We start from the raw sequence: 13539 nt of genomic DNA on the forward strand, positions 1-13539 counted from the left end.
ATAAAGACCGAATATTGAAGTTAGGGCTTCACTGGCAACATTTTAGAGTGGAACAGGAGAGGACTTCATACAGAAGGAAAATAAGGGAACAGCAAGATCAAAGTTGTAAAGAAGCCAAGGAAGGTAGACTGTGAATATCATTAAGTCAGGAAACTCTTTCTAAGATAGTGTGGTCAGAAACATAAAATGCTGCAAAAAGGTAAAGTAAATAGGAGGCCAAGATCCAGAATTTGACTCTTGGCACTTGGTGTTTGTTATCTCTAAGAGGAATTTCAGAAGATAGAGGTCACAGAAATGAAATGTTGATTGATTAGAGATGAACTGCAGGCAAGTAAGTGGAAGCAAGATTGGGCAATAAAGAGACAAGAAATGGGCTGGTAAGAGGTGTATGGATAGATTTTTATTGTTATTAGACTGGACAAGACTTCAGTGTATTTATTAAATGAGAAGAAGGAGCTGGTGAAGGAGGAGAGAGAGGGAAGAAATGCTAGGGAAGCTGAGGCTATTAAACTATCTAGTTTAACCATTCCAATATGAAAACAATTTAAATTAAATACTCATTATTAAGTATATGTTCTGTTGGAATTGTGTTTATTTCTTAAGCCATAAAAATCTTACCCCTTCCCACTTAAAACAGAGAATTTACCCAGATTTATCAGAAAGTTCTACTAGGAATAACTGTTTTTATTGTTGACAAACTTAGAAAAAATTCATTATAAAACAATGTTGAAAATCAAATAAGTTGTACTTACAAATAGACATAGATATGAACTTTTCACAAATGATTTTTTTTATAATTTGAATAAAGGTTTTAATGACCCTAAGAAGCGATATATAGGATAATTATAATAGTTTTTGTTCTTATTGCTCTAAAATTGACTTTTAAATTTTTCTCATTTTAACAATGTTTTTACACATTGAATACTGCTTTCTAAACATAAACATGATATCAGAGCTTCTGAGAATTATCATTATAGCTCAGAATTATAGCTCATATGTTCTCGTATTATACCTAACCAAGCTAATTCTAATAGCTTTCATTTTCATTTTCCATTCTAAGAGATATTATTAAGATCTAGATGATAGGTGAAGAGAAATGGTATAGTCAAGGGTCACTTTCTTGTTTCTTCACCTTGAAATAATAAGAATGTCTGTTTCCAACTTGAGTTTTTGAACCATAGTTCTACTTCCAAACCACAAATATGTCTTGCAACTATAACCACTGTTACAGAAAGAAATGAGAAACATTTCTCATAGGAGACAAGGGTAATCCACATTAATCAGATGTAGTGTGCATTGAGGAGATGACATTTCAATTAGTATTGGTTATATGAATTAGTCAAATGTTTTTTTTCTGTCTCTAGGATACCGACAGTGTGGTACAGAAGAATTTAGTTGTGCTGATGGGCGGTGTCTTCTAAATACTCAATGGCAGTGTGATGGAGACTTTGACTGTCCTGACCATTCTGATGAAGCACCTTTAAATCCAAAGTGTAAAAGTGCAGGTATAGAAATAGATACAATACCAGGTTTATTCTAAAGTGTTTTCAGTGGAAAAATTGTTATTTTCTGTCTAGTATAGTATTCAATGAAAGAAAATGCAAATTATTAAGCATGTGATGTATCTCGTGACACCATGCAGGGTACTAGTAATTGACTATGTGGGAAACTAGTTTTGGAAATTTAAGTCTGTGTCAGAAATATAAAGATTTGAGGCAGTGGTACTGCTGAATTCACCATCCTGTCTTCCCCACTGCCAAAAATTCATTATATCTTAATATATGAGTTTATATGAGAATAATTTCACTGTATTGGCCTATTTGAAAATTCAAATGCAAAAAAGTTAAAATTTACTGAAAAGGTGTCTGTATTATTCATAATTAGGCAAAATGAAACAAATTGCATATCATTTGAGTATACATATATTAAAAACTTGGTCTATTTATCACTTCTCTATTCCAAATACTAAATATGTAATAATATATTATAGAATATATTCAATAACTTTTTTCTCATGGACTTTACATGATAATAGGCTTTCTTTTAGCGTGTATCATGATGAGTATTGTTCAAGTCATCCGGCTATTTTCCATAGCTATATTTGGAACACCTATTATTCACCACTGATGTCTGTTTTATACCCTGACTTCAAAATGTCAATGTTATATTTCTAGGAAGAAAAGAATTTAGGAATATCTACCTATTCTAGATTCTTAATTTTTAGTGACATATAATTTCTCAGAGACCTATGGCTTGAGGGAATTGTCAAACTATCATTATGCTTTTGAACTCATTCTTCACAAAATAGAGGAGGCAGAAATAGTTCATTAATTTTACTATGGAGGTTTATTTTGATAATTAATTTTCATGGTCAAGCTATATTTGCAATAAGTGTTGAACATGAAAGTGCAGTTTGCCCTTGGTTTTCTGAACTTTATAAAATATTATACTGAATATGTAAAGCATTTTATATATACTTTATTATGATTTTTGACACATGTTTATCATATTTGTGAATGTTTTCAACAATTGTAGTATCAAACAATGGCATGCCCTTTATGTTCCATTTGTTTGTTTGTTTGTTTTCCAGAACAGTCATGCAACAGTTCATTTTTTATGTGCAAAAATGGCAGGTGCATTCCCAGTGGAGGTCTTTGCAACAATAAGGATGACTGTGGCGATGGTTCAGATGAGAGAAACTGCCATATAAATGAATGTTTGAGTAAGAAAGTCAGTGGATGTTCTCAAGACTGTCAAGACCTTCCAATCAGTTATAAGGTAGGTAGTCATCAAAAGTAGCAAAACATGTGATATGTTAGAATTTGAGGTCAAGAAAACTATTTAATGTAATGTAAATGAACAAGTTAAAAGCCATCATAATAATAAAACTAATTAAATGGAGAGTATCTATATAAAGATACCGTAATAGTAGCGTGACATGAAAGTTGTGAGAATATAGTTAAGGAGACAAAAATAAAATTAAAGTATTTTTCAACATATTCAGGGCATAAAGAAAATAAATAAGCCAGGTGCGACTAGTGGTCAGAGACAATACTGCTGTGTTAATAACTGTATAAATATGTATTTAACTCTTAAGTTTCCATTTCTTCCCTCATTCTCTCTCCAGTATGTCTTCGAAGTGGAATGGGCTAATCATTTACTGCAACACTAGAGAATAGAATATTTTTTATACAAACAAGAAGGGAAAAAAACATAAAACATGAATTATTAGGACTTAGTGTAAATACACTAAAAATAAACCATATGTAATATCCAAATAGATTTTGTAAGTACCATTTCCCTGAAAAGAGTGATTCGCTGACAGAATCGATGGACAGAAATAACTTCTAAAACCATCTTGGTTTCAGCATGTTGGGATGGTGGACAAAACTAACACAATGTTGAAATGTAAAGTTGTGTGTTAGGTTAAAATCAATTTTGTAAGTATGGGAAAACCTCATTAAGAGCAATTCCTTTGAAAATTAGTGTTTTTAACAGAGCAACAACTCTGTATGAATCTTCAGTAGGACATAACTACTATAAACAACAGAGACAGCCTAATGAAAATTAGGACCATTACAGAGGTTAGATTTTATTCTGCCGAGCTCTGCCTGGGGGTACTGTGCACGTGTATGAACATGGCATTTTATCAAGAGAAACCATGACGAATTGGAGTGTATCCAAATTTGTGTATCCAGAAGCATTAGAGTCTGGAGCACGTCTTCAGAAGAAGTTTTGCTTAGAGCAAAGACAATTTACTAGCTGTATTCACATAACTGTATATGAAGTAGTATAATAGGGAACATACTTAATCTGGGTTGCTTAAAAGATTGGAATTAAGAGTTGGAAAGCAGATTCTGTTCAATACAAGGAAGAAGTTTCTAATGTTAGTACACTTTCTATTGGAATGAACCAGCTCACACATCACCAATGAAAGTGTTTCTGCAGTGGCTAAATGACCTTCTTTAAAGGATGGTAGAGAATTTGTGTATGGCAAAGGTGTTGGGCCATTGTTCCTGCCAGCTTTAGCATGCTATGACAAGCCAGTTCTATCTAATAGTAAATTCAACTAAACAACCAATTTGCAGTTTTTAAGTTCTGAATTTCTGGTATTATTAACTTAGCTACATGGTTAGGTTGGTTAGGATTTTACTGTATATAGACATAACCTAAGAACCACAACAATCAATTCCTCCCTGCAAAAATTAGAGATAAAAACTTGAAACACCAAGAAAGTAATATATATATAAATTTTTTTAGACCCAGTATTGTATTAAGAAGAAGTGGTTAAACTTGTAAAGGAGAACATGAACTCATTCACAAACAATATATTACAGTCAGAAAGAAAAAAAGCAAATGAGCCAGTACATCTTTTAATGAGACGAGCATGCATCAAATAATTAATTTTGGCAGTAAATATTTTAAAGACCAATGAAGCAGAAAAGAAATGTTATTGATGACTTGTGTACAATTAACATAGAAATCTTTCCTGAATACATCAGGGAATGTGTTTTAGAATTACTGCAGGTAACTAATTAAAATTTTAAGTCATAGCATTATAAATAATTGTTTAGTTCTACCATATGTACAGTTATGTACCATATAATGATGTTTTGGTCAACAATGTGCTGCTTATACACTGGTGGTCCTGTAGAATTATAATACCATATTTTTACTGTACGTTTTCTAAACATATGGTGCAATATGTTTAGATATATAAATACTTACCGTTGTGTTACAATTTCCTACAGCATTCAGTACAGTAACATGCTCTACAGGTTTGTAACCTAGGAACAATAGACTCTACCATATATCCTAGGTGCATGATGGCCTATACCATATAGGTTTGTACAAATACACTCTATGATGTTCACACAATGACAAATCACCTAACAGAGTATTTCTCAGAAAGTATCCCTGTCATTAACTGATGCATGGCTGTGTGTGCGTTATGTGTGTGTGTGTGTGTGTGTGTGTGTGTGTGTGTGTCTATGTGATACATTTCAAAGTAGATTTATTTGTGTTTATTCCATGTGTATTTAATGTCTGTGATAACAAACTTCGTAATAAATTATAAAATGTATAGAATATCAATTACATACTTTGTGACATGACATCAAAAATAAGGTTTGATGTTATTGTAAATGCCTGTATTAGCACACAGCCATACCATATTTGGAAATTGCTTTTGGTAGCAGACAATATCATCCAGAAACACATATTAAGCCATGCTTATTTTAAGTAACTTGAAAGATTCCTCATACATAAATACTTGTTTATCAATACCTTATAAATGCCAGTGTTTTCCTTTTGTCTTCTCAAGAAACTATAGAATGAAGTGGTAATTCAAGTTAAAATAGACACAAGTGTTTAATACTTCACAAGGCATGTGCATGTTATCAGACAGAATTGCTATGATGTTTTTAAGTATGTACACATGTAAAAGCTAGTTAATAATATAAAACATCTATTGATGGAAATATGACTTGTACAAACATTCAAGATGAGACCAGAATCATAAATATAAGATTTAAGCAAAGGTTCAAACCAAATATTTTACATATTGTGTTTATATTTATGTATATGTATATTTATATGCATGTATATATTATGCACACAAATATATGTCATATATATGACAATTTGTTGATGGCAAACTGAGTAAAAAGCTTTATGTACAACAAGATGCTTCTACCACATTGCAAAAATATGTGAGCTGATAGATTTCTCTGTTTCAGAGAATGGGGAAAACTATCCAGCAGCCTACTTCTCCTTGTAACATAAGCAGAACGTGACAAGAAATCATCCTCTAAATTCTGCAATGAAATGAAAATTGCTTACAAAAGCTAAATTTAGACCTTATGGACTGTGGCCAATTTGCATGTTTGCAGTAAAACAAATACAATGTATCTAACTACTCAAAAGGGAGTAATAACATTTAACTGAAGCAAAAATCTTATTTTGATAGAAAGGATAATTTACCATGTAAAAATAAATGTACTTCTGGGAGGGAAAAAAGTTATGATGTATACAGTAGAAATAAAATAATCAATATTTGTTATGTTACTTGAAAAACTGCAACGAAATTTTCCTGAGAGAAATAGAAAAGGCTTAGTTATTTTTTCTGCTAGCTATTTTTCTTATAAAGATTAATCTAACTCCAGAAAATTCTAAATAATTTGGAATGGTGAGAAAAATTAAGATGAGACTGAATACACACAATTTTCACTTTCATAAAAATTGTCTTTTTTAAGTGAAAGAGAACATTGTAATCTTATATTCTATAAAATATCTTTGAAAATGCCAAAGATTCTTATTTTTTTTCGTTCAACTTATGAAAGTTAATCTAGTAGAATTGCCTACAGATGTCTTTTTATTGTTAGGACCAAAGATATTTTTATTAAAATAGGTTAACAGATTGAGAAATAAATTGTCTTTTTTTAAATGTGATTTCAAACAAGATAAAAATTTTAAAAATTTACTGTAAATCTTAAACTTTTGTTTATACAATTTTATATTATAGTAGAGTTAATCAATTTTGCCTTCAAGAAATTAATTTTCCACTGTGTGTTCTTATCCAAGCCATCTGTTTCATATAGTACTTCTATAAACCTGTCATGAGGCATTCAAAGTGATTTTCAGAAACCCCATTAAAATGGTGATGTACTTTGTTCCATTTAATAATAATGTTTTAGAGAAATTCAACACATTCTATAAAATTTCCTTTCATTTGTCCTAAAGTGACTCTTGATTAAACATTGCTCTGTGTCTACTAATTGGACCTCTGGCTTCTTGACTACACAATCACTTGGCTTAATTTTTTTTTTTTTTTTTTTTTTTTTTTTTTTTTTTTTTTTGAGACGGAGTCTCGCTCTGTCACCCAGGCTGGAGTGCAGTGGCCGGATCTCAGCTCACTGCAAGCTCCGCCTCCCGGGTTCACGCCATTCTCCGGCCTCAGCCTCCCGAGTAGCTGGGACTACAGGCGCCCGCCACCTCGCCCGGCTAGTTTTTTTTGTATTTCTTAATAGAGACGGGGTTTCACCGTGTTAGCCAGGATGGTCTCGATCTCCTGACCTCGTGATCCGCCCGTCTCGGCCTCCCAAAGTGCTGGGATTACAGGCTTGAGCCACCGCGCCCGGCCACTTGGCTTAATTTTTAGGCCTATCTGGGATTACTATCCTGTCAAATTTCTCGTTTTCTTTTTTTTATTTAATATTTATTTTTAAAGAGTAAAAATATATAATATGAAATTCATCATTTTAACCATGTTTTTATGTGTAGAGTTAATGGCATTAAGTATGCCATTTTCTTTGGCCATAGTTAAGTACCAATTCCTCCTGGTGGCAAGATGGATCTTCTCAAGGAAAGTAATATTGTCACTCAGTGAGATATAATGAAGGGAGTTTGGGAAATCAAGACGTAGCTTTTGCCTTCATTTTAACCCACTGGATTGCTAAGTGGATTATAGAGGTTTTAAAAGTCCACTATAATTTCTGAACATTATTAGATAAATTGTTGGTGTCAATTGTTAAAGGTGAAAGTGCTAAGAGCTTAAAGAGTTTCTTATAAACAGAATTGGGGAAAATATTGATTTATCCTTTCATTAATTTCAGATGGAATTGATGTTACTCGGTTGCTTTCCTCCACAGTATTGAAAACGTTTCTTGTACTTAAAAAATAATTCTGCTCATAAATTGTTTCCTGATTATTTATTAATGTGGACATATATCATTCTAATATCTTTATCAATAAATTCAAAGCTCTGCCATCACTTTTATCTGAGAATAAATGATCAATTTTATCCAGATTATGAAATATTTACTGTGGAGAGCTCTTGAGTGCTAGTTACTTTTAACAACTCAGAAATCCTTCTTAACTCACCATCCTACTCAATACTTACAATTTCCTTTGTTCAAAGACCACTAATCAGTCTTAATGAAGGTTAGTATGACCATAATCATCTGGCCAAGTATAGGTTCATTTTCTATAACACTAATTTTCACATGCTACTTGGCAGGGACTGAGAACAGAGCTGAAAGACAATGATCAATTAAAGTATGATCACTTGGACTCGGGAAGGGGAACATCATACACCGGGGCTTATCATGAGGAGGGGGGAGGGGTGAAGGATTGCATTGGGAGTTATACCTGATGTAAATGACGAGTTGATGGGTCCTGACGAGTTGATGGGTGCAGCACGCCAACATGGCACAAGTATACACATATAACAAACCTGCACGTTATCCACATGTACCCTAGAACTTAAAGTATAATAATAAAAAATTAAAAAAATAATAATAATAAAATAATAAAATAAATAAATAAATAAATAAAGTACCTCATCCTTTCTAGGAAGGCAAAAAATACACATGTCATCATGTTTGTACTCTAAGAGTTGACATACCAGTTAGTTGATATCATGTGTCATCAGAAGGACAAATAAAACATCATAGAGATGCTGAAGGAAAGATTTGATGATACAAATTGATTTAGTTATTGAGATAAAAAAAATCTACATGAATATTACTATTTATTCAGACACCTACATATCTAGGTATGGAATCAAACAAGTCAATAAATGTTAATTGAGGATTACTATGTATTAAAAATTTCAGTGTGTCCAAGATCTCCTACTGGCCTTGTCTAAACAACTCCGTCTTCATGCTATTGTATTTCTCATCAACTAAAGATAATATTAGATCGGTGGAAAAGTAATTGTGATTTTTGCCATTAAAGGTAATTGCAAAAGCCACAGTTACTTTTGTACCAACCTAAAAATATCTACATTATAGATTTCTATACTGCTCAAATGAAATAACATATGTGACAATGTTAAAAAGTTTCAAAACTCCATGTAAGGATTAATTCTTATAATTGCTAAAATATTCTAAAAAGACAATGTAATGCAATAGAAAAACAAAAAAAAAGAAGTAGAAAGTTTCACTCTTATTTTTGGCTTTGGCAATCTCTAACCACATGGCCTTAGCAATGTCAATTAACTTTTACAATCTTGCCAACTTCAAAAGATCAAATGAAGATGTTTGAGAGAGTGCTTTCTAACTGACTTTACATAATATACATAATTCCCATCAAAGGTCAAATGCTGGGAGACAGAAAGACTTGCCTTTATCTATTTTCAAGTGCTTTTCTTGCTTACTGCTAAAGAGATATCCGATAGTAAAAGACAGTGACAATGATATGAATTGATTATGCTCATTTTTCTTTTCCCAGTGCAAATGCTGGCCTGGATTCCAACTGAAGGATGATGGCAAAACATGTGTAGACATTGATGAATGCTCTTCAGGCTTTCCCTGTAGCCAGCAATGCATCAATACATATGGGACTTACAAGTGCCTCTGTACAGATGGGTATGAAACACAACCTGATAACCCAAATGGCTGCAAATCACTCTCAGGTATCGAATTGAACTTGCCCACTGATCCAACCTCAGTTATCATATGGATCCTGAATTTTATAGCCATTCTTATTGAATTCACTCCTCCTTGATGTTTCTGAAAAATCAAAATTCTTCTCTGCTTCCGTTGATATGGGAATCTGTCACTCTGATTTTGTATGCTCTGTTTGTAATAACATTGCCTTATGGTCTTGTGAATTATTGAGTGTTTTCTAGACTTTGAGAGTGTTCACACACACACACACAAAACAAAACAAAACAAAACAAAACAAAAAAAAAACAAAACTGTCTCTGGCACTGCTTCCTGCTGAATCACATGTTCTTGGGAGCAAGTTTGGCCAAAACTGTTAAAGAGACTATTGTGATATTATCATAATATTTTTCATCCTCCCCTCCACGATACATACTCATACATATATGCTAGAGAGAACAACAGGTTAATAATAAGAAGCAACAATAGTAATAACAAATCAGCTATACCGGACTATTTGAATTCTTCCAGTGATTCAGCAAATATTGTTAAACTTCTCTTTATTCCAAGTAGTGTATTTGATCCTGTAAATTATACATTTAATAAAGCATGGCCCATAACTTTAATCCTTTGGGAGATAAATCACAGGCATTAAAATGATACAAAGCAATAATATAATGATGATTGTTAAATGGGCAAAAAATGGTGACTAAGGGCATCTCTTCCCATTGTTTTTAAGTATAGTGAATAAAATATTATTGCCAGTTTCTTATATAGGTGTTCGTCAGTGGCAACATTTAAAACATTAGCTGTTTTCTCAACCACTTTAAGAAAATAGCTATCAGAGATATTAATTTTAAAATATGGGTTTTTTTTTAACAGGTCAAAACTTTACACATTATGAGGAAAAAAAATTAACTCCTTTCAATTTTTCATTCCACCATCACTTATCCTTCCCTCAATCAATTTGAGGATGATTTGGAGCCCATTGCTTAATCTACCAATCTACTCGCTTTGGGCCATCTTAATGCTTGCAACATAATGCATTTAGTGACCTGGTACAAAAAGAAGAGATTAAATCTCAAAAACGACCAATGTTTCCATTACTTTAAACATTAATAAAGGATTATGTAGAAGAGATGAATAGTAATGATTAAAATATGGGTCTTGTTACATTATGTATCCACACCATAGTTGTTTCTCATTAGCAATTATGCTTAGAAACTAATACAAATTTTAAATATAAAAATGTGTTCTTATAGCATTTATGTTTGTTAAAGCGTAAATCTTGCACTACAGAGATTTTAAAAAATGAAATATATTTAAGTTGTAAATAATGGAATTGCCTAAGCAGTGAAGTCGAACATGACTGATTAATTTTATATTTATAATTGAGAAATCTATTGACAGAGTGGCAAGGCATCTTCAACTCAAGAGCCAATTCTGTTTTGAAAAGTAATCTGAGTCTCAGCCTGGCCTCAAAAAGAAGATGGGAATGACTAATTTGGGATCCCATCAATGATGATAGAAGGGGGTATTTAACATGAGTGACATAGTATATGCTGAAACATAATGTCATATCTTTGGCATTACATATTAATTACAAAACTAAAGACAGAGAAGAATAATGACTTCAAACAATTTAAAAGGACAGTAACTCTATAACAATAAATAATTTATAATAAAATCCACTTTCAATTATATGACATGATTACTTTTTTAAGTGTTTTTTTTTTTCTTTCTAAGTTCTATCAACATTAAGTTTTTTCATTTGGCAAATAAGTTTATGAATGTGTCTCAAAAACAGATGTTAAAATGCTTGAGCAAATTATTCATCAAATGAATCTAGGATTATAACCACTGAGAATGTGGTCAAACTGACTTTAAATTATTCAGATATATATTTAAATAAATATAAAAGAAAATCTTTCTGAAATTATCTTCTTCAAGAAATCATTTTGTGTCCAAATAAAATCTGAAGAGAAAACCAAATGCTAGTGGTTTAGAGGATCTCCCATATATTGAGCATGGTCAGATCTTTATCATGCTCTTTCCCAGGTTCTAAAGTAAATGAGATACGAAAAGACATTGGACAAGATGATAAGGAAGAAATAAAGACTATTAAAGCATTAAAAAAAATAAGACTCATGAAGAAAGGTAAAATTAATAAAGATTTTAGAACCTGGAGTTCAGAAGTTATTTATGAGAAGTCCTCAGGCAGGTAAAAGAATATATACATGCAGTGATACTCTTGGTCTTCACTGAGGTCATCCTGAAAGCATCAGCCACTTGGTTATCAGAAAAAAATTTCCGATCATAAGAATGTTTTAGCTGTACGTAGGTTTCTAAAACAGGTGAATATTATCTTTTTCTGCAATTTATGCAGACGATCAGATTGTAACAGTAGATATTTTCTCATTCCAAATAAATTATCTGAATGTCAAGAATACTGAGGGTGAGTAAGGTATGCACTTAGAATTTTCTAGATTTTCTGTACTGCCTGGGTGTGTGCTGCCTTTTCATTCTACTGTCAACTAGGTTGCTCAGTATGATTCTTTAAACCTTGAATCTACTAGACCAGCACTATATTTGACATCACATTGCTGCTAAACTAAACTGAAATTATGCAGAGGGGAAATACATAGATACTTAAAAGTCTAATGTGTTATTTGTGTTGGTGTTTAGATGAAGAACCTTTTTTAATTCTTGCTGATCATCATGAGATAAGGAAAATTAGCACTGATGGCTCCAACTACACACTTTTAAAACAGGTATGACACTCCCAAGATGACTCCGTAACATTTAACATGTGTACTAGGTATATGTTAGAGCTGTAGAACTACCTAGCAAATAGAATTTGGGAAGCATATTTTTAGTTGTCAGGAGAAATATTTTCTTTGAAAATATTTGGTTTGTATCTGCTCTGCTCCAAATTTATCTTTGCCTCAAACTGTATAATAGTGGCAGAAATATGTGAAAGCACTGTCTAGAACAAGTGTGCCAAAATTAAGGTTTTTTCTCATTTTTCTAGTTTGTTTATGTCAGTTTTAAGTATAAAGGAAGACCACCATTCCTGCAGTGTGTTTTCAGCAACATAAAGATTTACTTACCTAAAAAATACTTAAGGAGAAAATGTATACATAACTGCTTCAAGATGGAAAGTTTTTTGTTGCCCAAATAGTTTCCTACTTTAACTAACTTAACTTAATATACTTTTTCTGTATTTTTAAACTTTTTCTTGTGCTTTTAAACTTACATCAAAGTTATAAAATATTAAAAATTATCTTTCTTGGGATATGATTACACAGGCCCTGTAAACCTTTCTGTAAATTCAAAGTTAGATGCATCAGCCACGTATTTTCTGGTATGGTCTCGGGAACAAGGACATGTTTTTTTTTTTTCACTAGGTGGTGTGTGTATATATATATATATATACATATATATATATACACACACACACACACACATACATACATACATATATATATATGTGTGTGTGTGTGTAACATTCTGACCATTTAGACTCTACTATCTCAGTTTGAAGGAATAAAGTTCTCTCTTTAGAATATTTTAAGCTCAGCTGAACCACAAGTTTAACTAATATAGAGCAATATTCATTATCTTCATGACAGAGTTATAATAGAGATTCGGTCCTAGCTTCTTGCTTCATTTTCCAACCTTGTAGCTCAGGATATCTCTACCAGTATTCCTTTTGTTGTCTTTCATGGATAATGTGTTGTCAGAAATTGTTCTTAATGGAACAAAATGATTTTTTCCTCTATGCATTATTTAAGTCTATTTCACATAACAGAACCACTTTAATGCACCTTTAACATAGCTCTTTTCTCCTGGTGGTATCATTTTCGACTGTTGCCAGTCATTAGTACCTAAGTGGGGATGAGTTTCAGATACTTTCTTAGTGCAGTACATATGGGAATGAAGAAGCAGTGAGGATGATGAAGACGTTCATGAAGGATCTGAACACACCTGTGTCTTTGGAAAGCAATTGTTAATGGTGCCCACTGAGTAAGGAAATAGAGACCCAAAGAACCCATGGCAAGCCTTCTGCCCAGTTTTGCCTATGGGCTGCTGGGAATATGTCATTTCTTTCAGAGAACATAGTTTTACTCAGTTTTATCATAGTGTTATAGAA

The 13539-nt window shown here is 32.3% G+C and overlaps 1 protein-coding gene across 3 annotated transcripts in view; it reads left to right on the forward strand.

The window, feature by feature from the left end:
* Window positions 1–13539, forward strand: part of LRP1B (LDL receptor related protein 1B) — a 1933102-nt gene that overhangs the window by 1648640 nt on the left and 270923 nt on the right. For all 3 annotated transcript variants that reach the window (XM_050752792.1, XM_050752793.1, XM_050752794.1), the window contains exons 54-57: window positions 1365–1505; window positions 2591–2778; window positions 9232–9415; window positions 12072–12157. In XM_050752792.1, the coding sequence (XP_050608749.1) occupies window positions 1365–1505; window positions 2591–2778; window positions 9232–9415; window positions 12072–12157 (599 nt within the window). The remainder of the gene's footprint in view (window positions 1–1364; window positions 1506–2590; window positions 2779–9231; window positions 9416–12071; window positions 12158–13539) is intronic.

Source organism: Macaca thibetana, chromosome 12, assembly GCF_024542745.1.
Source record: "Macaca thibetana thibetana isolate TM-01 chromosome 12, ASM2454274v1, whole genome shotgun sequence".
Classification (NCBI taxonomy): Eukaryota; Metazoa; Chordata; class Mammalia; order Primates; family Cercopithecidae; genus Macaca; species Macaca thibetana.